The sequence below is a fragment of the Salvelinus alpinus genome, chromosome 31 (genome assembly GCF_045679555.1).
Source record: "Salvelinus alpinus chromosome 31, SLU_Salpinus.1, whole genome shotgun sequence".
Lineage (NCBI taxonomy): Eukaryota > Metazoa > Chordata > Actinopteri > Salmoniformes > Salmonidae > Salvelinus > Salvelinus alpinus.
Window position 1 is genome coordinate 7,372,978 of NC_092116.1, and position 24,224 is coordinate 7,397,201.

At 43.3% G+C, this 24,224-nt stretch overlaps 1 protein-coding gene and 1 long non-coding RNA gene across 8 annotated transcripts in view; one reads left to right on the forward strand and one right to left on the reverse strand.

The window, feature by feature from the left end:
• Positions 1–22,197, reverse strand: part of LOC139561251 (uncharacterized) — a 68,129-nt gene extending 45,932 nt beyond the window's left edge. Inside the window, exons 1-2 of the long non-coding RNA XR_011672093.1 lie at positions 22,050–22,197; positions 17,835–17,932 (exon numbers count right to left, since the gene is read on the reverse strand). This is a non-coding gene — a long non-coding RNA (uncharacterized lncRNA). The remainder of the gene's footprint in view (positions 1–17,834; positions 17,933–22,049) is intronic.
• The window catches only part of LOC139561250 (neurexin-2-like), a 1,055,901-nt gene that overhangs the window by 452,359 nt on the left and 579,318 nt on the right, over positions 1–24,224 (forward strand). For 6 of the 7 annotated variants that reach the window (XM_071378226.1, XM_071378233.1, XM_071378230.1 and 3 more), the window contains one exon: positions 22,848–22,871. The exons of the other annotated variant lie outside the window; for it this stretch is intronic. In XM_071378226.1, the coding sequence (XP_071234327.1) occupies positions 22,848–22,871 (24 nt within the window). The remainder of the gene's footprint in view (positions 1–22,847; positions 22,872–24,224) is intronic. 7 annotated transcript variants of the gene reach the window in all.

The following is a 24,224-nucleotide window of genomic DNA, read 5'->3' on the forward strand; positions in this document are numbered from 1 at the left end:
CATTCGGAAAGTATTCAGAACCCTTGACTTTTTCCACATTTTGTTACGTTACAGCCGTATTCTAAAATCTACACACAATACATTTTTGCAAATGTATTACAAATAAATAACTGAAATAGCTTATTTACATAAGTATTCAGACCCTTAACTCAGTACCTTGCGGGCGCACCTTTGGAAGCGATTACAGTCTCGATTACATACCGATTACAAGCTTGGCACACATGTATTTGAGGAGTTTCTCCCATTCTTCTCTGCAGATCCTTTCAAGCTCTGTCAGGTTGAATGGGGAGCGTTGCTGCACATCTATTGTCAGGTCTCTCCAGAGATGTTCGATCGGGTTCAAGTCCGGGCTCTGGCTGTACCCCTCAAGGACATTCAGAGACTTGTCCCGAAGCCACTCCTGCATTGTCTTGGCTGTGTGCTTAAGGTTGTTGTCCTGTTGGAAGGTGAACCTTCGCCCCAGTCTGAGGTCCTGAGTGCTCTGGAGCAGGTTTTCATCAAGGATCTCTATGTATTCTGCTCTGTTCATCTTTGCCTCAATCCTGACTAGTCTCCCAGTCCCTGCTGCTGAAAAACACCCCCACAGCATGATGCTGCCACCACCATGCTTCACTGTAGGAATGGTGCCAGGTTTCCTCCATGCCTGACACTTGGCCTCCAGGCCAAAGAGTTTAATCTTGGTTTCATCAGACCAGAGAATCTTGTTTCTCATGATCTGAGAGACTTTAAATGCCTTTTGGCAAACTCCAAGTTGGCTGTCATGTGCCTTTTACTGAGGAGTGGCTTCAGTCTGGGAATTCTACCATAAATGCCTGATTGGTGGAGTGCTGCAGAGATGGGAGAACCTTCCAGAAGGACAACTATCTCCACAGAGGAACTCTAGAGCTCTGTCAGAGTGACCATCGGGTTCTTGGTCACCTCCTTGAGCAAGGCCTTTCTCCCCCGATTGCTCAGTTTGGCCGGGTGGCCAGCTCTAGGTTCCAAACTTCTTCCATTTAAGAATGATGGAGGCCACTGTGTTCTTGGGGACCTTCAATGCTGGTACCCTTCCCCAGATCTGTGTCTCAACACAATCCTGTCTCGGAGCTCTACGGACAATTCCTTTGACCTCTTGGGTTGGTTTTCGCTCTGACATGCACTGTCAACTGTGGGACCTTATATAGACAGGTGTGTGTGTCTTTCCAAATCATGTCCAATCAATTGAGTTTACCACAGGTGGACTCCAATCTAATTGTAGCAACATCCCAAGGATGATCAATGGTAACAGGATACACCTCATCTCAATTTCAAGTCTCATAGCAAAGGGTCTGAATAATTCTGTAAATAAGGTATTTCTGTTTGTTAATTTTAATACATTTGCAAACATTTCAAAAAACCTGTTTTCGCTTTGTCATTATGGGGTATTGTGTGTTATTCTAAAATGGATTTAAAAAATAAGGCTGTAACGTAACAAAATGTGGGAAAAGTCAATGGGTCTGAATACTTTCCGAATGCACTGTGTGTGTACACACACACACATACGCAGGAGCACAAGCATGAATGTGTATACACACACACACACACACACACACACACACACACACACACACACACACACACACACACACACACACACACACACACACACACACACACACACACACACACACACACACACACAGCTATAGAAAGTTACAGAGGTACAAAGATACCCCCAAAACATGGTAGCTGTTACCAATAACATGGGAGGTTAGAATTGTTTTGGAGGGGGGGGGGGGGGGGGGGGGGTTTAAGATATCTATGCCTCTGGAACTTTCTCCCTCATCATTATTCACGATTCATTCAGGATTATCTGTAATCATGGTAAAGTAGCATCCGCATTAATGTAGACGTGTTCAGAAACCGATTCTATTCTTAATTACAATAAAAGTGACTCCAAAATGACAATACATTATTTACCATTTGTTTCTATTGGACTAAACCTAATCTGAAACACAACCAAAACTAACTGCGAACGCATCTAACACGTTTGTAGTAACAAACTTGATGTAGTCATTGCGTGCAAGGAATAAAAACTAAACCTTTGACTATTTTAATGCACAATAAGTGTGTCTAAATACTAATGACACTTAGAGTTGGGCCAACTAGATACATAGAGTGCTTTCATTTATAAACTGTAAAACATATATTGTATGTATGAAAATATCCTCAAATAAAAGGTGGCCTTCTGTGCACAGTCGCCTCATATAAAACATTTGATCTCAAATCCAAAATACTGGAGTATAGAGCCAAACAGTCCAACTACATGCAGAGGGAGTGTACATTGCCACTATTTAATTGTTTGAGAGGCATTATATTATGCTACTGTAATGACACTTCTTAATAGCCTATAAGACAACACAAAGGCCTTTGGCATAGTAGACATGCCCTCAACCTCTGCTCTAGTAATCCCCAGAGAAAAGGAAACCTCTATGTATCCTTGTTGTTGACGTGAGGGGAACCCTATGCATTAAGGAGCTCTACGTTTACACTACCTTCACCCCACTAACTGCCTGGTTGGCTGAGGGAGGATATTGATGGCATTGACCTGACCTGTCACACCTGACCTGCACTCACTCTGCTCCTTGCTAATCAATAAATCCTCTGGGAGCAGATCATGCTACTCATACACATGCAGGAGAACACACACACACACACACACACACACACAGTGCATTCGGAAAGTATTCAGAACCCTTGACTTTTTCCACATTTTGTTACGTTACAGCCGTATTCTAAAATCTACACACAATACATTTTTGCAAATGTATTACAAATAAATAACTGAAATAGCTTATTTACATAAGTATTCAGACCCTTAACTCAGTACCTTGCGGGCGCACCTTTGGAAGCGATTACAGTCTCGATTACATACCGATTACAAGCTTGGCACACCTTTATTTGAGGAGTTTCTCCCATTCTTCTCTGCAGATCCTTTCAAGCTCTGTCAGGTTGAATGGGGAGCGTTGCTGCACATCTATTGTCAGGTCTCTCCAGAGACGTTTGATCGGGTTCAAGTCCGGGCTCTGGCTGTAACCCTCAAGGACATTCAGAGACTTGTCCCGAAGCCACTCCTGCATTGTCTTGGCTGTGTGCTTAAGGTTGTTGTCCTGTTGGAAGGTGAACCTTCGCCCCAGTCTGAGGTCCTGAGTGCTCTGGAGCAGGTTTTCATCAAGGATCTCTATGTATTCTGCTCTGTTCATCTTTGCCTCAATCCTGACTAGTCTCCCAGTCCCTGCTGCTGAAAAACACCCCCACAGCATGATGCTGCCACCACCATGCTTCACTGTAGGAATGGTGCCAGGTTTCCTCCATGCCTGACACTTGGCCTCCAGGCCAAATATTTTAATCTTGGTTTCATCAGACCAGAGAATCTTGTTTCTCATGATCTGAGAGACTTTAAATGCCTTTTGGCAAACTCCAAGTGGGCTGTCATGTGCCTTTTACTGAGGAGTGGCTTCAGTCTGGGAATTCTACCATAAATGCCTGATTGGTGGAGTGCTGCAGAGATGGGAGAACCTTCCAGAAGGACAACTATCTCCACAGAGGAACTCTAGAGCTCTGTCAGAGTGACCATCGGGTTCTTGGTCACCTCCTTGAGCAAGGCCTTTCTCCCCCGATTGCTCAGTTTGGCCGGGTGGCCAGCTCTAGGTTCCAAACTTCTTCCATTTAAGAATGATGGAGGCCACTGTGTTCTTGGGGACCTTCAATGCTGGTACCCTTCCCCAGATCTGTGTCTCAACACAATCCTGTCTCGGAGCTCTACGGACAATTCCTTTGACCTCATGGGTTGGTTTTCGCTCTGACATGCACTGTCAACTGTGGGACCTTATATAGACAGGTGTGTGTGTCTTTCCAAATCATGTCCAATCAATTGAGTTTACCACAGGTGGACTCCAATCTAATTGTAGCAACATCCCAAGGATGATCAATGGTAACAGGATACACCTCATCTCAATTTCAAGTCTCATAGCAAAGGGTCTGAATAATTCTTTAAATAAGGTATTTCTGTTTGTTAATTTTAATACATTTGCAAACATTTCAAAAAACCTGTTTTCGCTTTGTCATTATGGGGTATTGTGTGTTATTCTAAAATGGAGTTAAAAAATAAGGCTGTAACGTAACAAAATGTGGGAAAAGTCAATGGGTCTGAATACTTTCCGAATGCACTGTGTGTGTACACACACACACATACGCAGGAGCACAAGCATGAATGCGTATGCACACACACACACACACACACACACACACACACACACACACACACACACACACACACACACACACACACACACACACACACACACACACACACACAGCTCATATTATACACCCTGCTTTCAACATGATGCCATACCGCCAGAATAGCCCTCTCCCCAGTCTTCACCAGCCTAACAACTGTGTTGTTCGGCAACAGCAGTTGCCACAATGAGCTTCCCAAACTGTTCAAGCTGGTGACTAATCATTCAGTTATTTTTTTTTTCTCTCATTGTGTGTTTTCTCTTCCACCACCGCTCACCTGAAACCTGTTGATTCATCAGCTTCTTAATGGTGAAAATGTGGCAGAGAATTAGTTGAGAGGATATGGAATCCTAAAGGGAAGAAATGCAACTCAGAATCACAGCTCCACCCAGTGGTAAATAGTGGTAACGCTGTAGTGTAGGCCTATGTAGGGAGAGGTAATGCTGTACTGGAGGCTTGAATAGGGAGAGGTAACGCTGTAGTGTAGGCCTATGTAGGGAGAGGTAATACTGTACTGCAGGCATGTGTAGGGAGAGGTAATACTGTACTGCAGGCCTGTATAGGGAGAGGTAATACTGTACTGCAGGCATGTGTAGGGAGAGGTAATACTGTACTGCAGGCCTGTATAGGGAGAGGTAATGCTGTACTGCAGGCCTGTATAGGGAGAGGTAATACTGTACTGCAGGCCTGTATAGGGAGAGGTAATACTGTACTGCAGGCATGTGTAGGGAGAGGTAATACTGTACTGCAGGCCTGTATAGGGAGAGGTAATACTGTACTGCAGGCCTGTATAGGGAGAGGTAATACTGTACTGCAGGCATGTGTAGGGAGAGGTAATACTGTACTGCAGGCCTGTATAGGGAGAGGTAATACTGTACTGCAGGCATGTGTAGGGAGAGGTAATACTGTACTGCAGGCCTGTATAGGGAGAGGTAATACTGTACTGCAGGCATGTATAGGGAGAGGTAATACTGTACTGCAGGCCTGTGTAGGGAGAGGTAATACTGTACTGCAGGCATGTGTAGGGAGAGGTAATACTGTACTGCAGGCCTGTATAGGGAGAGGTAATACTGTACTGCAGGCCTGTGTAGGGAGAGGTAATACTGTACTGCAGGCATGTGTAGGGAGAGGTAATACTGTACTGCAGGCCTGTATAGGGAGAGGTAATACTGTACTGCAGGCATGTATAGGGAGAGGTAATACTGTACTGCAGGCCTGTATAGGGAGAGGTAATACTGTACTGCAGGCATGTGTAGGGAGAGGTAATACTGTACTGCAGGCCTGTGTAGGGAGAGGTAATACTGTACTGCAGGCATGTGTAGGGAGAGGTAATACTGTACTGCAGGCCTGTGTAGGGAGAGGTAATACTGTACTGCAGGCATGTGTAGGGAGAGGTAATACTGTACTGCAGGCCTGTGTAGGGAGAGGTAATGATGTACTGCAGGCATGTGTAGGGAGAGGTAATACTGTACTGCAGGCCTGTATAGGGAGAGGTAATACTGTACTGCAGGCCTGTATAGGGAGAGGTAATACTGTACTGCAGGCCTGTATAGGGAGAGGTAATACTGTACTGCAGGCCTGTGTAGGGAGAGTTAATACTGTACTGCAGGCCTGTATAGGGAGAGGTAATACTGTACTGCAGGCCTGTGTAGGGAGAGGTAATACTGTACTGTAGGCCTGTGTAGGGAGAGTTAATACTGTACTATAGGCCTGTATAGGGAGAGGTAATACTGTACTGCAGGCCTGTTTAGGGAGAGGTAATACTGTACTGCAGGCCTGTATAGGGAGAGGTAATACTGTACTGTAGGCCTGTGTAGGGAGAGGTAATACTGTACTGCAGGCCTGTATAGGGAGAGGTAATACTGTACTGTAGGCCTGTGTAGGGAGAGGTAATACTGTACTGCAGGCCTGTGTAGGGAGAGGTAATACTGTACTGCAGGCCTGTATAGGGAGAGGTAATACTGTACTGTAGGCATGTGTAGGGAGAGGTAATACTGTACTGCAGGCCTGTGTAGGGAGAGGTAATACTGTACTGCAGGCCTGTATAGGGAGAGGTAATACTGTACTGCAGGCCTGTGTAGGGAGAGGTAATACTGTACTGCAGGCCTGTGTAGGGAGAGGTAATACTGTACTGCAGGCCTGTGTAGGGAGAGGTAATACTGTACTGCAGGCCTGTATAGGGAGAGGTAATACTGTACTGCAGGCCTGTGTAGGGAGAGGTAATACTGTACTGCAGGCCTGTATAGGGAGAGGTAATACTGTACTGCAGGCCTGTATAGGGAGAGGTAATACTGTACTGCAGGCCTGTGTAGGGAGAGACAATACTGTACTGCAGGCCTGTATAGGGAGAGGTAATACTGTACTGCAGGCCTGTGTAGGGAGAGGTAATACTGTACTGCAGGCCTGTATAGGGAGAGGTAATACTGTACTGCAGGCCTGTGTAGGGAGAGGTAATACTGTACTGCAGGCCTGTGTAGGGAGAGGTAATACTGTACTGCAGGCCTGTATAGGGAGAGGTAATACTGTACTGCAGGCCTGTGTAGGGAGAGGTAATACTGTACTGCAGGCCTGTATAGGGAGAGGTAATACTGTACTGCAGGCCTGTATAGGGAGAGGTAATACTGTACTGCAGGCCTGTATAGGGAGAGGTAATACTGTACTGCAGGCCTGTATAGGGAGAGGTAACGCTGTACTGTAGGCCTGTATAGGGAGAGGTAATACTGTACTGCAGGCCTGTGTAGGGAGAGGTAATACTGTACTGTAGGCCTGTGTAGGGAGAGGTAATACTGTACTGCAGGCCTGTGTAGGGAGAGGTAATACTGTACTGCAGGCCTGTGTAGGGAGAGGTAATACTGTACTGTAGGCCTGTGTAGGGAGAGGTAATACTGTACTGCAGGCCTGTGTAGGGAGAGGTAATACTGTACTGCAGGCCTGTGTAGGGAGAGGTAATACTGTACTGCAGGCCTGTTTAGGGAGAGGTAATACTGTACTGCAGGCCTGTGTAGGGAGAGGTAATGATGTACTGCAGGCCTGTGTAGGGAGAGGTAACGCTGTACTGCAGGCCTGTATAGGGAGAGGTAATGCTGTACTGCAGGCCTGTGTAGGGAGAGGTAATGCTGTACTGCAGGCCTGTGTAGGGAGAGTTAATACTGTACTGCAGGCCTGTGTAGGGAGAGTTAATACTGTACTGCAGGCCTGTATAGGAAGAGTTAATACTGTACTGCAGGCCTGTGTAGGGAGAGTTAATACTGTACTGCAGGCCTGTGTAGGGAGAGTTAAAACTGTACTGCAGGCCTGTGTAGGGAGAGTTAATACTGTACTGCAGGGCTGGGGAGAAGTAACAGACTGTGTCTGAGAGCAGTGTGGATGGTCCCTGTGGTATATGGATGATGGACAGGCAAGGACGTTCACAGTGACCTCTCATCATGGAGGAGGCTCCTTCAAACACAGAGAGTCAGGCAGGCAGGCAGGCAGGCGTCCCTTCCCGTTTCCTCTCCTCCTACCCACGGTTCTCCTCCTCTTCTCTCCGGCTGTGACATAATGAGATTCTATCATGTACGGTTTGTAGACTTTAAGCACTGGTGACCGTGCTGCAATACTCCATGGCTAAGTGGCTGGACAGACAGACAGATACTGCAGCAAAAGCACCCATGCATACAATGCAAACCCATGCAGCAAGGCCAACGGACCAACACGAATGGACACACAGGAAGGGTGGCTACACAATAAAAGCTGCTATCTAGAACCGAAAAACGTTCTTTGGCTGTCCCCATAAGAGAACCCTTTGAAGAACCCGTTTTTTTGTTCCAGGTAGAGCCCTTTTGGTTCCTTTCCACAGAGGGTTCTACATGGAACTCTTCAACCTGGGACACAAAAGGGTTCTCCAAATGGGGACATTTCGAAGAACCCTTTTGCAATCGTTTTTTCTAAGAGTGTAAGCATCGAAGCATATAGGTCTATGCATTCACATGCACACATCCGCTGCACGACAAAGTTGTTGTTTCACACAAAATAAATGGCATGCACAAATGTCATCTACTACATGACACATAACATACCAACTCTGTATTCACAATTGCCTATTTATAAACATGCCCTTCATTCATTCTGTTCACAATAGCAGACATGCAGTGGCAAGAAAAAGTATGTGAACCCTTTGGAATTACCTGGATTTCTGCATAAATTGGTCATAAGCTTTGATCTGATCTTCATCAAAGTCACAACAATAGACAAGCACAGTCTGCTTAAACTAATTACACACAAATAAGTATACTTTTTTTATGTCTTTATTGAACACACCCTGTAAACATTCACAGTGTAGGGTGGAACAATATGTGAACCCTTGGATTTAATAACTGGTTGACCCTACTTTGGTAGCAATAACCTCAACCAAATGTTTTCTGTAGTTGCGGATCAGACCTGCACAACGGTCTGGAGGAATTTTGGACCATTCATCTTTACAAAACTTTCAGTTCAGCAATACTCTTAGGATGACTGGTGTGAACCGCTCTCGAAGTCATGCCACAGCATCTCAATCGGGTTGAGGTCAGGACTCTGACTGGGCCACTCCAGAAGGCATATTTTCTTCTCTTGAAGCCATTCTGTTGTTGATTTACTTCTGTGTTTTGGGTCGTTGTCCTGTTGCATCACCCAAATTCTGTTGAGCTTCAATTGGCAGACAGATAGCCTAACATTCTCCTACAAAATGTCTTGATAAACTTGGGAATTCATTTTTCTGTTGATGATAGCAAGCTGTCCAGGCCCTGAGGCAGCCCCAAACCATGATGCTCCCTCCACCATACTTTACAGTTGGGATGAGGTTTTGATGTTGGTGTGCTGTGCCTATTTTCTCCACACATAGTGTTGTGTGTTCCTTCCAAACAACTCAACTTTAGTTTAATCTGTCCCCAGAATATTTTGCTAGAAGCGCTGTGGAACATCCAGGTGCTCTTTCGCGAACTTCAGTTTTTTTTCGACAGCAGTGGCTTCTTCCGTGGTGTCCTCCCATGAACACAAATCCTGTTTTGTGTTTTACGTATCGTAGACTCATCAACAGAGATGTTAGCATGTTCCGGAGATTTCTGTAAGTCTTCAGCTGACACTCTAGGATTCTTCTTAATTCTTAGGGATAGGCATCCCTGTAGTGGGACACCAGCTGACAACATCCGGTGAAATTGGAGGGTGTCCAAATTACAATAGGCTTTACGGCGAAAGCATACCATGCGAATGTCTGAGGACGGCGCCCCACATCAACATATTTTACAACCAGCACAGGCTTCATAAAATCACAAATAGCGATGAAATAAATCACTTACTTTTGAAGATCTTCCTCTGTTTGCAATCACAAGGGTCCCAGCTACAACGTTTTGTTAGATAAAATCCTTCTTTATCCCAAAAAGTCAGTTTAGTTGGCGCCATCGATTTCAGTAATCCACTCGTTCAACATGCAGACAAAGGAGTCCAAAAAGCTACCACTAAGATTCATCCAAACAAGTCAAATGACATTTCTATTTAATCCTCAGGTACTATAAAATGTAAATGTCCTATAATAGTTCATACGGAAAGTAGCATGTTCAATAGGAAAGCAAATTTAGTAAGCACGCTCTCTCCCTCGCGCGCCGAAAGACTGATATTGTTCCGGTGCTCTCCTGACCAAAACTCAAAATTCTTGCTTGTTTAAAAAAAAACAAGCCTGAAACCTTGAATAAAGACTGTTGACATCTAGTGAAAGCCATAGGAATTGCAATCTGGGAGACAGAATTACATAGGAACAATAGGTTTCCATTATAAGAGCCTGGGACCTAAAAAAAAAACATTCCGGTTGATTTTTCTTTGGGTTTTTGCTTGCCATATCAATTCTGTTATAGTCTCAGACATTATTTTTAATAGTTTTAGAAACTTCAACGTGTTTTCTATCCAATGCTACCAATTATATGCATATCCTGGCTTCTGGGCCTGAGTAGCAGGCAGTTTACTTTGAGCAAGTCAGTCAGCCGGAAATTCAGGAAACTAGACCCTATCGTCTCATTGATTGGACTCCAGGTTAGCTGACTCCTGACTCCAATTAGTTTTTGGAAAAGTCATTAGCCTAGGGGTTCACATACTTTTTCCAACCTACACTGTGAATGTTTAAATGATGTATTCAATATAGACAAGACAAACACAATTTGTTTGTGTATTGCTGGGACTTATATGAAGATCAGATCAAATTTGATGACTAATTTATGCAGAAGATCCAGGTAATTCCCAAGGGGTCACATACTTTTTCTTGCCACTGTATATTACCCTCAATAATCAATATCCTCTCCATGCTCCATTCAACTAGGCTTTGTCCCAATTCAGACCCTTTTCCCCATATATACAGTGGGGAGAACAAGTATTTGATACACTGCCGATTTTGAAGGTTTTCCTACTTACAAAGCATGTAGAGGTCTGTAATTTTTATCATAGGTACACTTCAACTGTGAGAGACGGAATCTAAAACAAAAATCCAGAAAATCACATTGTATGATTTTTAAGTAATTAAATTGCATTTTATTGCGTGACATAAGTATTTGATACATCAGAAAAGCAGAACTTAATATTTGGTACAGAAACCTTTGTTTGCAATTACAAAGATCATACGTTTCCTGTAGTTATTGACCAGGTTTGCACACACTGCAGCAGGGATTTTGGCCCACTCCTCCATACATACCTTCTCCAGATCCTTCAGGTTTCGGGGCTGTCGGTGGGCAATACGGACGTTCAGCTCCCTCCAAAGATTTTCTATTGGGTTCAGGTCTGGAGACTGGCTAGGCCACTCCAGGACCTTGAGATGCTTCTTACGGAGCCACTCCTTAGTTGCCCTGGCTGTGTGTTTCGGGTCGTTGTCATGCTGGAAGATCCAGCCACGACCCATCTTCAATGCTCTTACTGAGGGAAGGAGGTTTTTGGCCAAGATCTCGCGATACATGGCCCCATCCATCCTCCCCTCAATACGGTGCAGTCGTCCTGTCCCCTTTGCAGAAAAGCATCCCCAAAGAATTATGTTTCCACCTCCATGCTTCACGGTTGGGAGGGTGTTCTTGGGGTTGTACTCAACCTTCTTCTTCCTCCAAACACGGCGAGTGGAGTTTAGACCAAAAAGCTCTATTTTTGTCTCATCAGACCACATGACCTTCTCCCATTCCTCCTCTGGATCATCCAGATGGTCATTGGCAAACTTCAGACGGGCCTGGACATGCGCTGGCTTGAGCAGGGGGACCTTGCGTGCGCTGCAGGATTTCAATCCATGACAGCGTAGTGTGTTACTAATGGTTTTCTTTGAGACTGTGGTCCCAGCTCTCTTCAGGTCATTGACCAGGTCCTGCCGTGTAGTTCTGGGCTGATCCCTCACCTTCCTTATGATCATTGATGCCCCACGAAGTGAGATCTTGCATGGAGCCCCAGACCGAGGGTGATTGACCGTCATCTTGAACATCTTCCATTTTCTAATAATTGCGCCAACAGTTGTTGCCTTCTCACCAAGCTGCTTGCCTATTGTCCTGTAGCCCATCCCAGCCTTGTGCAGGTCTACAATTTTATCCCTGATGTCCTTACACAGCTCTCTGGTCTTGGCCATTGTGGAGAGATTGGAGTCTGTTTGATTGAGTGTGTGTACAGGTGTCTTTTATACAGGTAACAAGTTCAAACAGGTGCAGTTAATACAGGTAATGAGTGGAGAACAGGAGGGCTTCTAAAAGAAAAACTAACAGGTCTGTGAGAGCCGGAATTCTTACTGGTTGGTAGGTGATCAAATACTTATGTCACGCAATAAAATGCAATTTAATTACTTAAAAATCATACAATGTGATTTTCTGGATTTTTGTTTTAGATTCCGTCTCTCACAGTTGAAGTGTACCTATGATAAAAATTACAGACCTCTACATGCTTTGTAAGTAGGAAAACCTTCAAAATCGGCAGTGTATCAAATACTTGTTCTCCCCACTGTATATATAGTCCACTACTTTTTCCCAGGACCCATAGTGCTCTGGTCAGAAGCAGTGTCCTAATCAGTGAGAGAACTGCGAATGGCCTTGATATTACTCACACACACACACACTGACTTGAGCGAGTAAAGACATCTCCTGTCATTATGAATGAAGCCTCCTCATTGAGTTTGCGCTCTGTCTGAAATCGTTTTTTGATTATAGAGTGCTCCCCATCAGAGATGATAGGATTCGACAGGAGAGGATGAACATTAAGGAGATTCTGCCAATATCCCCATCTCTCCCACTTCAGTCGATTCCCACCGGGCACAGACGTCAATTCAACATATTTTCCACGTTGGTTCAACGTCATCTCATTGAAATGACGTGGAAGCAACGTGTGCCCAGTGGGTTCATTTCCGCTCGAAGTGGTTAAATGTATCATGTTATCTGTGCTGGATTTCTCCGCTTTCTTAGGGGACTCTAGTACTTCAAGTTTGCTGAAAGGCTGGTTTTTGCAACATGTAAACCATGGAAATGCCGATACCAATACACTGAAATGTAGCGACTGTACAGCTAAACCTGATATGAACCACAGGCTACAGGGAAGAGACACAGACATGCTATTCATATACTGCTGCTGACAGAAAAGGGGAGCAGGGATCTTTCTTGCACTATCCCATTGTTTGGATCTTTAGGTCTCATTCCAAACCACTTACTGAAAGAGGGTAATACAGTAAGCACAGTCAGGGGCTGTCTATCTGTCTGTGTGCAGAACAGGCACCTTAGGCCCCCGGGGGACCTACAACCAATAGGAAACACGATCCAGACAGGGTGAGCTGCAGGACATCGGGGAGTGTATGAGGATGGGAGGGTTGGGTGTGTGTGTGTGTGTGTGTGTGTGTGTGTGTGTGTGTGTGTGTGTGTGTGTGTGTGTGTGTGTGTGTGTGTGTGTGTGTGTGTGTGTGTGTGTGTGTGTGTGTGTGTGTGTGTGTGTGTGTGTGTGTGTGTGTGTGTGTGTCCACGTGTGTGTGTGTCCACGTGTGTGTGTGTCCACGTGTGTGTGTGTCCACGTGTGTGTGTGTCCACGTGTATGATACTCTACCTGCAGTGAAAGAGAGAAAGCTTCTCTGGGATGTAGAGCACAGTTTAGGAAGTGGTGGAATATGAAAGGCTTTCTTTTATTCCCTCTGTGGCTTAACAACAAAGTATTTGCTGCTCGTGTGTCTGTGAACTGGGGAGAAGGCTTAGCTTACGTCTGGTGACTGAGACATTTGAAGTCTTGAACATCTTTCCTATTCGCTCTCTTTCTTTTTTTTCTCCCTCTCGCTCTCTGCTCATTCACTTTCTCTTTCTCTTCTCTCTCTGTCTGGTGCTCTATCCCATGTCTTTTTTTTCTATATAATTAGACCTTGGTTTCAGCCATTGGATTAATTGTGGGATCAAACAGATTTGTCTTGTTCTTAGGTGCTGAGCGTACTGCTCCGAGCGTCTTGCTCTGAGGTTCCCAGTGCCCTGAGTTCAGCTCCTCCAACACATTGCCTTTGATGTGCTACAGGCAGGACACACTGTGCGTGTACAGACGCACACACGCACACTCATGCACGAGCAGGCACGAATAGGCACCCACTCTTGTTTTTAGTTTTTAGACTATTTTTGCACTTGTTTGACATTCTACTGCGCTGTTAGGAGCTAGTAACACAAGCATTTCTCTGCACCCGCTAGACCAATAAACTTTGATTTGATTTGACATAATCATGTGCAGACACACACATGCACACACAAACACACCGGAGAATCAGGGGCTTGAAAAGGCTAGCTCTACCTTTGTTTGGGATGAGGAATGATTGAATCATTCCATAGGCAGCAGAAAAGAACAACCAGCACCACAATCAATAGCGGAGCTTCTTGGACATTCTTCTGCATCTCTTCTCCTGCTGTTTTTCTATCCCTCTCTGTTTGGCATCATCAAACTAACAACTGCAATTATGCCCCCCTCTCCCTCCCCTTCCATCCCTTCTTCCCTTCCTCTCTCCATCCCACAGCGTCAACCTTCATCGACACAGAGAGGAAGCCACTAGAATGCAGAATAGTCGTCAAATCAATTCCTCCTCTCCCTTCCACTTGCATCCCCTCTCCCCGCTCGCAATTTGTCACCTAGCAACCAGCCAGTCCGCTGGCTGTTGTTTCATCTCGAGCCTGTTTATGTTTCTGCCTCCGGTACAGAAGAGGCATGAACCACTTCAGTGCCAGTACTGTCCTCATCGCATACTATAGTCTGCCTCTGTATCTCTATAGTGTATCAGAGCTCTCGTAGGGTTAACACTGTATTTCCATACAGGAGAGGTATGAACCACTTCAGCGCCACCACCTCCTGACCTCATAACATATTTAATCCCCTCCCTCTCTAGTCTAAAGAGTACCACAGCTCTCGTAGGGTTAACCATGCCTTTCCCATAACATTCCCACCAGCAAGGACTAGTCACGCGATAGCAGAGCCACCGATCACCTCCCTCTATCGACGACTATGGCCGCTGGGGCTCATCTGTGGGTGAATTGGCATGCAGTGTGTAACAGTTGGTTGAAATGGCATGCGGTGTAACAATTGGTTGAAATGGCATGCGGTGTAACAATTGGTTGAAATGGCATGCGGTGTAACAATTGGGTGAAATGGCATGCGGTGTAACAGTTGGTTGAAATGGCATGCGGTGTAACAATTGGGTGAAATGGCATGCGGTGTAACAGTTGGTTGAAATGGCATGCGGTGTAACAATTGGTTGAAATGGCATGCAGTGTAACAATTGGGTGAAATGGCATGCGGTGTAACAATTGGGTGAAATGGCATGCGGTGTAACAGTTGGGTGAAATGGCATGCGGTGTAACAGTTGGGTGAAATGGCATGCGGTGTAACAATTGGGTGAAATGGCATACGGTGTAACAATTGGGTGAAATGGCATGTGGTTTAACAATTTGGTAAAAGGGCATGCATTGTAACAGTTGGGTGAAATGGCATGCGGTATAACAGTTGGGTGAAAGGGCATGCGGTATAACAGTTGGGTGAAAGGGCATGCGGTGTAACAGTTGGGTGAAATGGCATGCGGTATAACAGTTGGGTGAAATGGCATGCGGTATAACAGTTGGGTGAAATGGCATGCGGTATAACAGTTGGGTGAAAGGGCATGCGGTATAACAGTTGGGTGAAATGGCATGCGGTATAACAGTTGGGTGAAATGGCATGCGGTATAACAGTTGGGTGAAAGGGCATGCGGTATAACAGTTGGGTGAAATGGCATGCGGTATAACAGTTGGGTGAAATGGCATGCGGTATAACAGTTGGGTGAAATGGCATGCGGTGTACCAGTTGGGTGAAATGGCATGCGGTATAACAGTTGGGTGAAATGGCATGCGGTGTACCAGTTGGGTGAAATGGCATGCGGTGTACCAGTTGGGTGAAATGGCATGCGGTGTACCAGTTGGGTGAAATGGCATGCGGTGTAACAGCTCTCATGAGTCTACTGGATGTTCTGCACACAGGTAGAAGAGAGCTTCTGGCCAAAGACAATTAGCTCATGCCAATGTATGAAAATGAGTTTGAATCGCTACTCAATAGAAATCATCTGCATGTCCTTTGCATAGCATCCCATTTCCATTTGTTTGCTAATATGTAGTTTGTATGATTTTGCGTGTGCAAATGAATATGGCACTTGAACTTACATGTGTATGTACGTGCGTGCGTGCAAACAAGTGCTTGTGTGTATGTGTGTTTGCCTACATTAACATCTTCAACTCTTCTCACTCAGAAAGAGCCCCTTGTTTACCACTAACAGCTCTGTCACCAACTGTCATGTTTATTCATGTCCTCGTTTGCATCTTACAGCCATTTTAACCAGACCTATAATTATGTAAAAAATCTCTGGACCATTAGAGCATACTCACAAATGTTGCAGGTAGCATTTTGGAAATATACAAACGGAGGGAAAAAGAGAGGGAGAGAGATATATACTTTTAGCGAGAGGAATAACATAGAAGAAATGTCTACTTAGGTACTATTAGCCATCATTTTCTTTTGTGGCTGCACACACACAGCCCCACCTGTTTGCCTAGCTCTCTCTCCCCAGCGTAATTGCACTGACATTTATATTGTCACCTGGAGCTGTTCTGTCAATATCCATTACTGGGAGCCCAGGCTGTGGTGTTATGGTTGAGAGCGGAGGGAGGGAAGGAAGGAAGGAAGGAAAGAAGGAAGGGGAGTATCAAGGAGAGGATTGAAATGTTAGCGGAACTAACTACCTGCTAGAAAAGACGCCTCTCGGCTTCCCCTGACCACACTGCTGTAGATCTCACTAAAGCAATACTCCACTGGCACCTCTGCTGCAACATGTGGTGCATACAAAACACATACATATGCCAGATCAAACACAAACATGAGCGCGTACATGCATGCACACCAAACGCACCCACCCACGCACACTCACACATCCCTCAGCAACCTTGTGTTTAGTGTCCTCCGAGTCATTTGATAGCTTACAGTGCCTCCAGAATGTATTCCCACCACTTGACTTTTTCCACATTTTGTTGTGTTACAGTCTGAATTTAAAATGGATTAAATTGATGTTTTGTCACTGGCCTACCCCATTATGTTAAAGTGGAATTATGTTTATTGAAATTTGTACAAATGATTAAAGAAATTTAAAGCTGAAAGTGTTCAACCCCTTTGTTTTGGCAAGCCTAAATAAGTTACGGAGTAAAAAGCGTGCCTAACAACTTGTATAATAAATTGCATGGATTTACTCTGTACCCCACACATACAATTATCTGTAAGGTCCCTCAGTCAAGCAGTGCATTTCAAACAGTTTCAACCACAAAGACCAGGGATCTTTTTCCAATGCCTCACAAAGGGCACCTTTTGGTAGTGTAAAACAAATGTGTAAAACTAATTAAAAAGCAGACATTGAATATCCATTTGAGCATAGTGAAGTTATTAATTACACTTTGGATGGTATATCAATACACCCAGTCACTACAAAGATACAGGTGTCCTTCCTAACTCGGTTGCCGGAGAGTAAGGAAACCACTCAGGGATTCCACCATCAGGCCAATGGAGACTTTAAAACATTTACTGAGTTTAATGGCTAGGATAGGAGAAAACTGAGGATGGATCAACAACATTGTAGTTACTCCACAATATTAACCTAATTGACAGGGTGAAAAGAAGGAAGCCTATACAGAATAAACATATTCCAAAACATGATCCTGTTTGCAACAAGGCACTAAAGTAAAACTACAAAAAATGTGGCAAAGCAATTAAGTTTGGGGCAAATACAACACATTACCGAGTACCACTCTTCATATTTTCAAGCATAGTGGTGGATGCGTCATGTTATGGTTATGCTTGTAATCGTTAAGGACTGGGGAGTTTTTCAGGAAAAACATTTGAATTGCGCTAAGCACAGGAAAAATCAGGAGGATAAAATGGCACCGGAACAGAAGGCAGACGTTTTGCCCCTAACCGATTGTGTTTTTTTGTTCATTTATCTGAGTTGTTTGTAACTTTTTTGTACATAATGTTGCCACTACCATCTCTTTTGACCGAAAATAACTTCTAGACATCAGGACTGTAATACTCACCACGGACTAGCAGAATCCTTTTTCTTCTTTCACGACTCTGACGAGTCCGAGGCGGAGGATATACGGCTCCCTCGGGAACAGGCCCCGACCCCAGTGATCTGCGTGAAGAGTGTTTTGCGTGTTTTGGAATATTAATTAACTCTACCTACATGTACATACTACCTCCACTAACCGGTGCTCCCGCACATTGACTCTGTACCGGCACCACCCTGTATATATTGTTATTTTTTACTGTTCCTCTCTAATTACCTGCTACTTTTATCTCTTATTCTTATCTGTATTTTTTTTTACTAAACTTACAAGGGGCTTGTAAGTAAGCATTTCACTTTAAGGTCTACACCTGTTGTATTCGGCGCATGTGTCTAATAACATTTTATTTGAAATCCTAGAGGGAAACCTGGTTCAGTTTTCTTTCCACCAGACACTGGGAGATGAATTCCCCTTTCAACAGGAAAATAACCTCAAACACAATGCCAAATCTACACTGGAGTTGGTTACCAAGAAGACAGTGAATGTTCCCGATTGGCCGAGTTACAGTTTTGACATGTCTACTAGAAGATCTATGGCAAGACGTGAAAATGGTTGTCTAGCATTGATCAACAACCAATTTGACAGAGCTTGAAGAATATCCAATTTGTAAGTCGCTCTGGATAAGAGCGTCTGCTAAATGACTTAAATGTAAATGTAAATATTGAAGTGAATAATGTTGCACAATCCAAGTATGGAAAGCTCTTAAAGACTTACGCAGGAAGACGCACACCTGTAATCGCTGTCAAGGATGCTTTTAACAAAGTATTGGCTCGGGGGCGTGAATACTTATATTAATTCGATATTTCTGTCTTAAATTTTCTATAAATTTGCTAAATTGTCTAAAAACATATTTTCCCTTTGTCATTATAGGGTATTGTGTGTAGATGGGTGAGAATTCAGCCTGTAAAACAACATAATACGGAATAAGTCAAGGGCTTCTACACCTGCATTACTAGCTGTTTGGGGTTTTAGGCTGGGTTTCTGTACAGCACTTCGAGATATTAGCTGATGTACGAAGGGCTATATAAAATAAAATTGATTGATTGATTGATTGGGTATGAATACTTTCTGAAGGCATAGCGGGTGATGTTCCCTGAATGATCAACCATGTGACCATTTCAATATGAGTTCTGTATGCAGACTCTCTTCTAGGAGTAGTGCGCTAATCGTATCCCACTCTATAAAACCCATTACCCTCACAACTACCTCAGGTCTAATGAAAAATACTAACCATTCATTCCAGCCAATACGATTTATCCCTGTCCCTTTTTATCACTGACTATTATTGGCTAAATTGGAAATTTATATGAAAGCCGGTCATCAGTCTCACAGTTCTCTTGTTATGTGTTATAAATCCACACAGACCCATGCTAGAGTGGGCCCTTTCAGAGCCGGCCAACCATTGATCTTTTTTACAGCCACATTAAATATTTATCTCGATTGTGCTCACGGTGATAGTTCAACTTTGTCCGTTGTGACATGTACGTAAAGATCAAACTCCTGATAGCCTCATTTACTGCTGCTCAGTCAACACGATCCGGCTGTCATCTCATTTGCTTCTGGGCCTTAGCGATTTGCCACTTTCCCCAGACTGTTGACAGAGAAGGCATGTCAGTTCTCTCCTTTCCTTCCGCAAGTGGAAGGCTACAATGGTGAAACAATGCTAATAGCTCTTTATAGTCTCCTCCCCACATTAATAATGCAGGGAGCGGCTGAGCGAGCTTTAAAAAAAAGTTCTTTATCGGGGCCTGCTCCTTGTTTACACGATTAGTTTTATCCCCCATCAGCAAACAATGACCACCGCCTCCTCCCTGCCTCCCTGTCCCATATGAGTCAATTACAGACAGGGAAGGCAAGGGCGGACGAGGGCCGTCAATGCCACAGCTGAAGACTTTGAAAATAGGGAGGCCTTGTTGAGTATACCAACTGGCAGGCTGAGGTTGAGACGTGTGTTCCAGTATACGTGAGAGACAGTTATGTTTCTGTCTCTGTTATTCTGTTTTTCTTTCTCTCTCGCCGTCTCTCTCTCTCTGTCTCCCTGTTTCTCGAACACTCTATTTCAATTTCTTTGGATCTCTGCCATCTTTTATTTCTCTCTGTCTTTCTCCCTCTCACTCTACAGGTTCATAAAAGTTTAAGCGATCTCCGATGGTTTCAGAAGCTGGTATATTGAGCTATACCTCTTTCTTCCTTCTGACTTTCCTTGCCCGTCTTCGCTTGAATTGTTTAACATGCGGTCACGCTATGACTCCCTGATAAAATAAAGGTTAAATAGAAATAAAAATGACATGGTTGGAAGAGACAGGAGGAGTGTAGGTCCGGAATGTTGGTCGAAGATCTCTACACCGACTTTGGTCAATTCAGGGTGTAATTTGTCTTCTCTTTCTCCAAAACGTTGATGAAGGGATGACTTCAGTCTGACTTCTCTCCATACTTTGCTTCCGCCCTCTTTTTATGTCCATTCAAAGATCGTCAGCAGTCTGAGAAGATACATTTTCCACATGCATTCCGTGACTTTCCCTGAATGTAAGAACATCTTAAAGATCCAAGCTCAGTTCAGGATTCAGACATCAAACACTGGGGGGGGGATCTGAAACACCACACACGTCATATTTAATCACGCTTCTCACAAAAAAAGAGGATTCACATAATTGCTATCTGTCCGTTAGACAAAGACACACAGTGATTGTCACCTTCATAGACCGTCATTTGTCTTATTTAATAAACCATTGTTTTGCGTCCCCAGTCCCTTTGAATCTCTATTTTGAGTTTGATGTATCTGTGTCTGTGTTTTGTTACGATTAGAGACACAAGCACAGTGTGGGTCTTTGACGAGGCAGAGGCATACATATGCAAATTTCACACCCACTGTTGGAACTTATTTACCTAATTAATGGATTAACATAAATCATTAGTGGCAGAGCGGGGGTGCTTGACACTGCTTACCCGGATTTGGTGACCCGGATCAAACAGTGAGCGGCCATCTTCTTTTTTTGACTAACCTCACTGCCACTGTGGAGTTCAGACGTGTGGCTGCCACTCTTATTCACTCCCACTCATAAACACACAAAGTAACCCTTTGGGCATGTACAGAAAAAGCCACAACCCACTGCGCACAATTCAACGTCTAGTTTCGATTTACATTTGGTTGAGTTGTCAACTAATGTGAATTCAACATGAAATCAAAAAGAATAATTCACCATGCCATTGGACTTAGGTTAAAAGTAGGTTGGAATAAAATCAGGAATTCCCATTTGTTGATGACTTTTTGCAAATCGAATCAGTTTTCCACGTTGATTCAGCGTCATCACATTGCTTTTTTGTTGTTGAAATTACGTGGAAACAACATTGATTCAACCAATTTTTGCCCAGTGGGAAGGCTCTGTACTGCATTTTTGCAAATAAGCACAAATGTACACACTCACGCAAGCATGCGCACACGCACACGCACACGCACACGCACACACACACACACACACACACACACACACACACACACACACACACACACACACACACACACACACACACACACACACACACACACACACACACACACACGTAACACTGGTATATAATTGATCTATCTTTACTGTCTGGCACAACATTGTGAGATATGAACATACCAAGTCAGAGAGAAGTACAGTCATCTATTTAAAAGCTATACTTTCTCCTCTAGTTGGGAATTAAGGTTAAAATGACATCAGGCTTCATACAGGCACCACATGACAACTTGCAAATTCAACATTGGTGCACACAGTATTTTCATTGTCATCATTCACAGTGAATTGTGAGGAAAAGCCAGGCAACTTTTTGTCATCAAGTGCATATAAATAGTCGACTTCTAACACAGTGTCCATTTTGTGTTTGTTTCTCTCCCTAGGGGCAGAGGATATGGGTTATTTGCGTGTTTTGGAACTTGAATAACTGAGTATCTCTCTCTTTCAGGACACAGACACAATGATACTGCATCTCCAAAAGGAACCAAATGGCTTTCATTCCTTTCTTTCTTTCCCTTTTCTCTTGCGCTTTTCTCTGCTACAATATGCAATAAATGTCATTTTTCTTTTTTCTTTTTTCTTATATACCTCATTGAAAATCCTTAACTTTCTGATTATCATCGTCAATACTGCTGTCCTTATTCTCTTAGCTATTTTAACTATTGTGATAATTGTGATCATTTACCTTTTGATATGGTTTTTTCTTCTTCTGGCTTCTCCATACTCCCTAAACTGGCTCTTGCACAAGATCTTTAAGAAAAAGCAACTTGAGAAAATGTTTGCTTAGGAAAATATAACCTGCCAACCATTCGGAATACGATTGGCCACACCCCCTGCAATGGAACACCGATTCTAAGGAGCTTGTCCCTCCTACCAGCCACACCCACAGCCAAGACTAGCAGAAGTGGTTACTACTAATACTGAACTGCTTTTCCTTCATTCCCTTCCCCACTCAGAAACAAGCCCAACCCCCAATCTGCCCCCAACCCCTCTATGTGAAAATTAATTTGCTAACTCTTGTCTTTTTACTAACAAAAAGCTTAAGAATTCTCCAATTTACTATTTTCTTTTGTGATTTGGTTTTCCTTTACCTTTTACTTTTTACAACTAACATTGTGTCATTCACGGAATGTGAGTCATCTGTTCTTTTTTCTACTTAATGTGTGAACTTACGTACTAACAAATATAATGATATTGTTTTATCTCTTTTATTTTTGGACAACCCTTTAATATAAAAAAAAAAAAGTTTCCAATTACTTTCTTTATTTCTTTATTTGGATGATTTGTATCATCCAAATTTTATTTAATTTTGGACATTTCAAGGATTGATTGGTTGGATTATTATCGCCTATTCTCAAATTAAATAACCTGTTTTTGTTTCTCAAAAAGGCGAAATCTCCTTTATTTATTTTTGAAGTGTCCTTTATTGAGTTCACGGTTTGTCATTCTTTTTTTTTTCTCCTCCCCCTGTTTTCTCCTGAAGCACGCAGGCATTGGACACGCTATGGTAAACAAACTGCATTATATGGTAGATATCATTCTAATTGTCTTTACTTTGGTTTGCCCTGGGTTTCCGTTACCTCTTTCTATTCCGTTTGCTCTTACTGAAAATACAAACTTCCATCGATTCCAAGGTAGCTGAAAAAAAAATCACCTCTATTTGTCTTTCTTTTACTTTATGTTTGTTACCACTTTTTACCATCCAAAACTCCTCCCTTCCTTCCAAAAATTGTACCTATCCACTGAAAGAGGTCTGTCCTAAAATGATTAATTTAACAACAATTTAGAAAGAAAAATGTTACTTTGATTTTTCTCCCTTTTATTTGTTTATTTTTTCCTCAAACACTATCCTTATGAAGAAATAAAGAATTATATTTCAAGAAAGATACAGTAGCAACTTCTGAATTGACTATAACAAAATCTATCCCAAAAAGTTTTTCCCCCTATCAATTTTCTTGCAACAAGCGTACTTGAAGTGAACGTGCATAGTGGACTCCAATGACAGAGAAATACCCCTACTATTACAAACCCCAGTGGCAGGTATTAAGAACTAGGGCCATTTGGATAGTGTTCTACTATGTGTGAAACTAGATGACTTATGTCTTTAGTGTTAGAAAGTTTGAATATTTGTCAATCTAGTAAAACAGAATACTGTTCAACTATTTACGAGTTCTGTGGAGAATGCACTGCAGCGAATGAATATATCCAGAAGTACAGAGTGTAAAACAACACTGATTCTGTCTTCATTTTACGAGAGCAAGAGGTAAATGCCAGCTGCATCAAGACATTCATTTTGATAGTTTGCCACAGGTGAGGCTGCATGTGCCAAGACCTGTGGTTCCCACTCAAACATTAATAGTTCAGGTCCGTATATACACCTTCTTATTTCGTGGCAGGAGGTCAGACCGTAAAGCAGGGCCTCAAAATGAGGACCCGATCCCATTAGACCTATAGTGTGATTTACGACTGAGCTGGATCAGCTCCGAGCCCTTACCTAGACTCTCAACACCCAGCCTAATTAAATGCCATTGTCTCTGAATGGTAAATATTGTCCCCTTGTCCGCCACTAAGGCTTTATTGTGTATAACCAGACTGCTAGGAGTCAGGCAACAAAGACAGTGTTGCTACTGGTTTGCTAAAGGAAATGGGGAAAGTGATTTATTTTTTACAAAGGGATAGAATGGACAAAATGAGAACAGAAGAGTATTAGAGGCTGCTTGGCGTATGAATACTGATGTGGTTGTTTTGTTAGAAGACGTTTTGGTAATCCGTGCCAATAAAAAAATAAAAAAGAATACCCCAGAAGGATACAATTTTCATTGCTTTACATAAACAATTTTGTTGAATTACAGCATTGCCA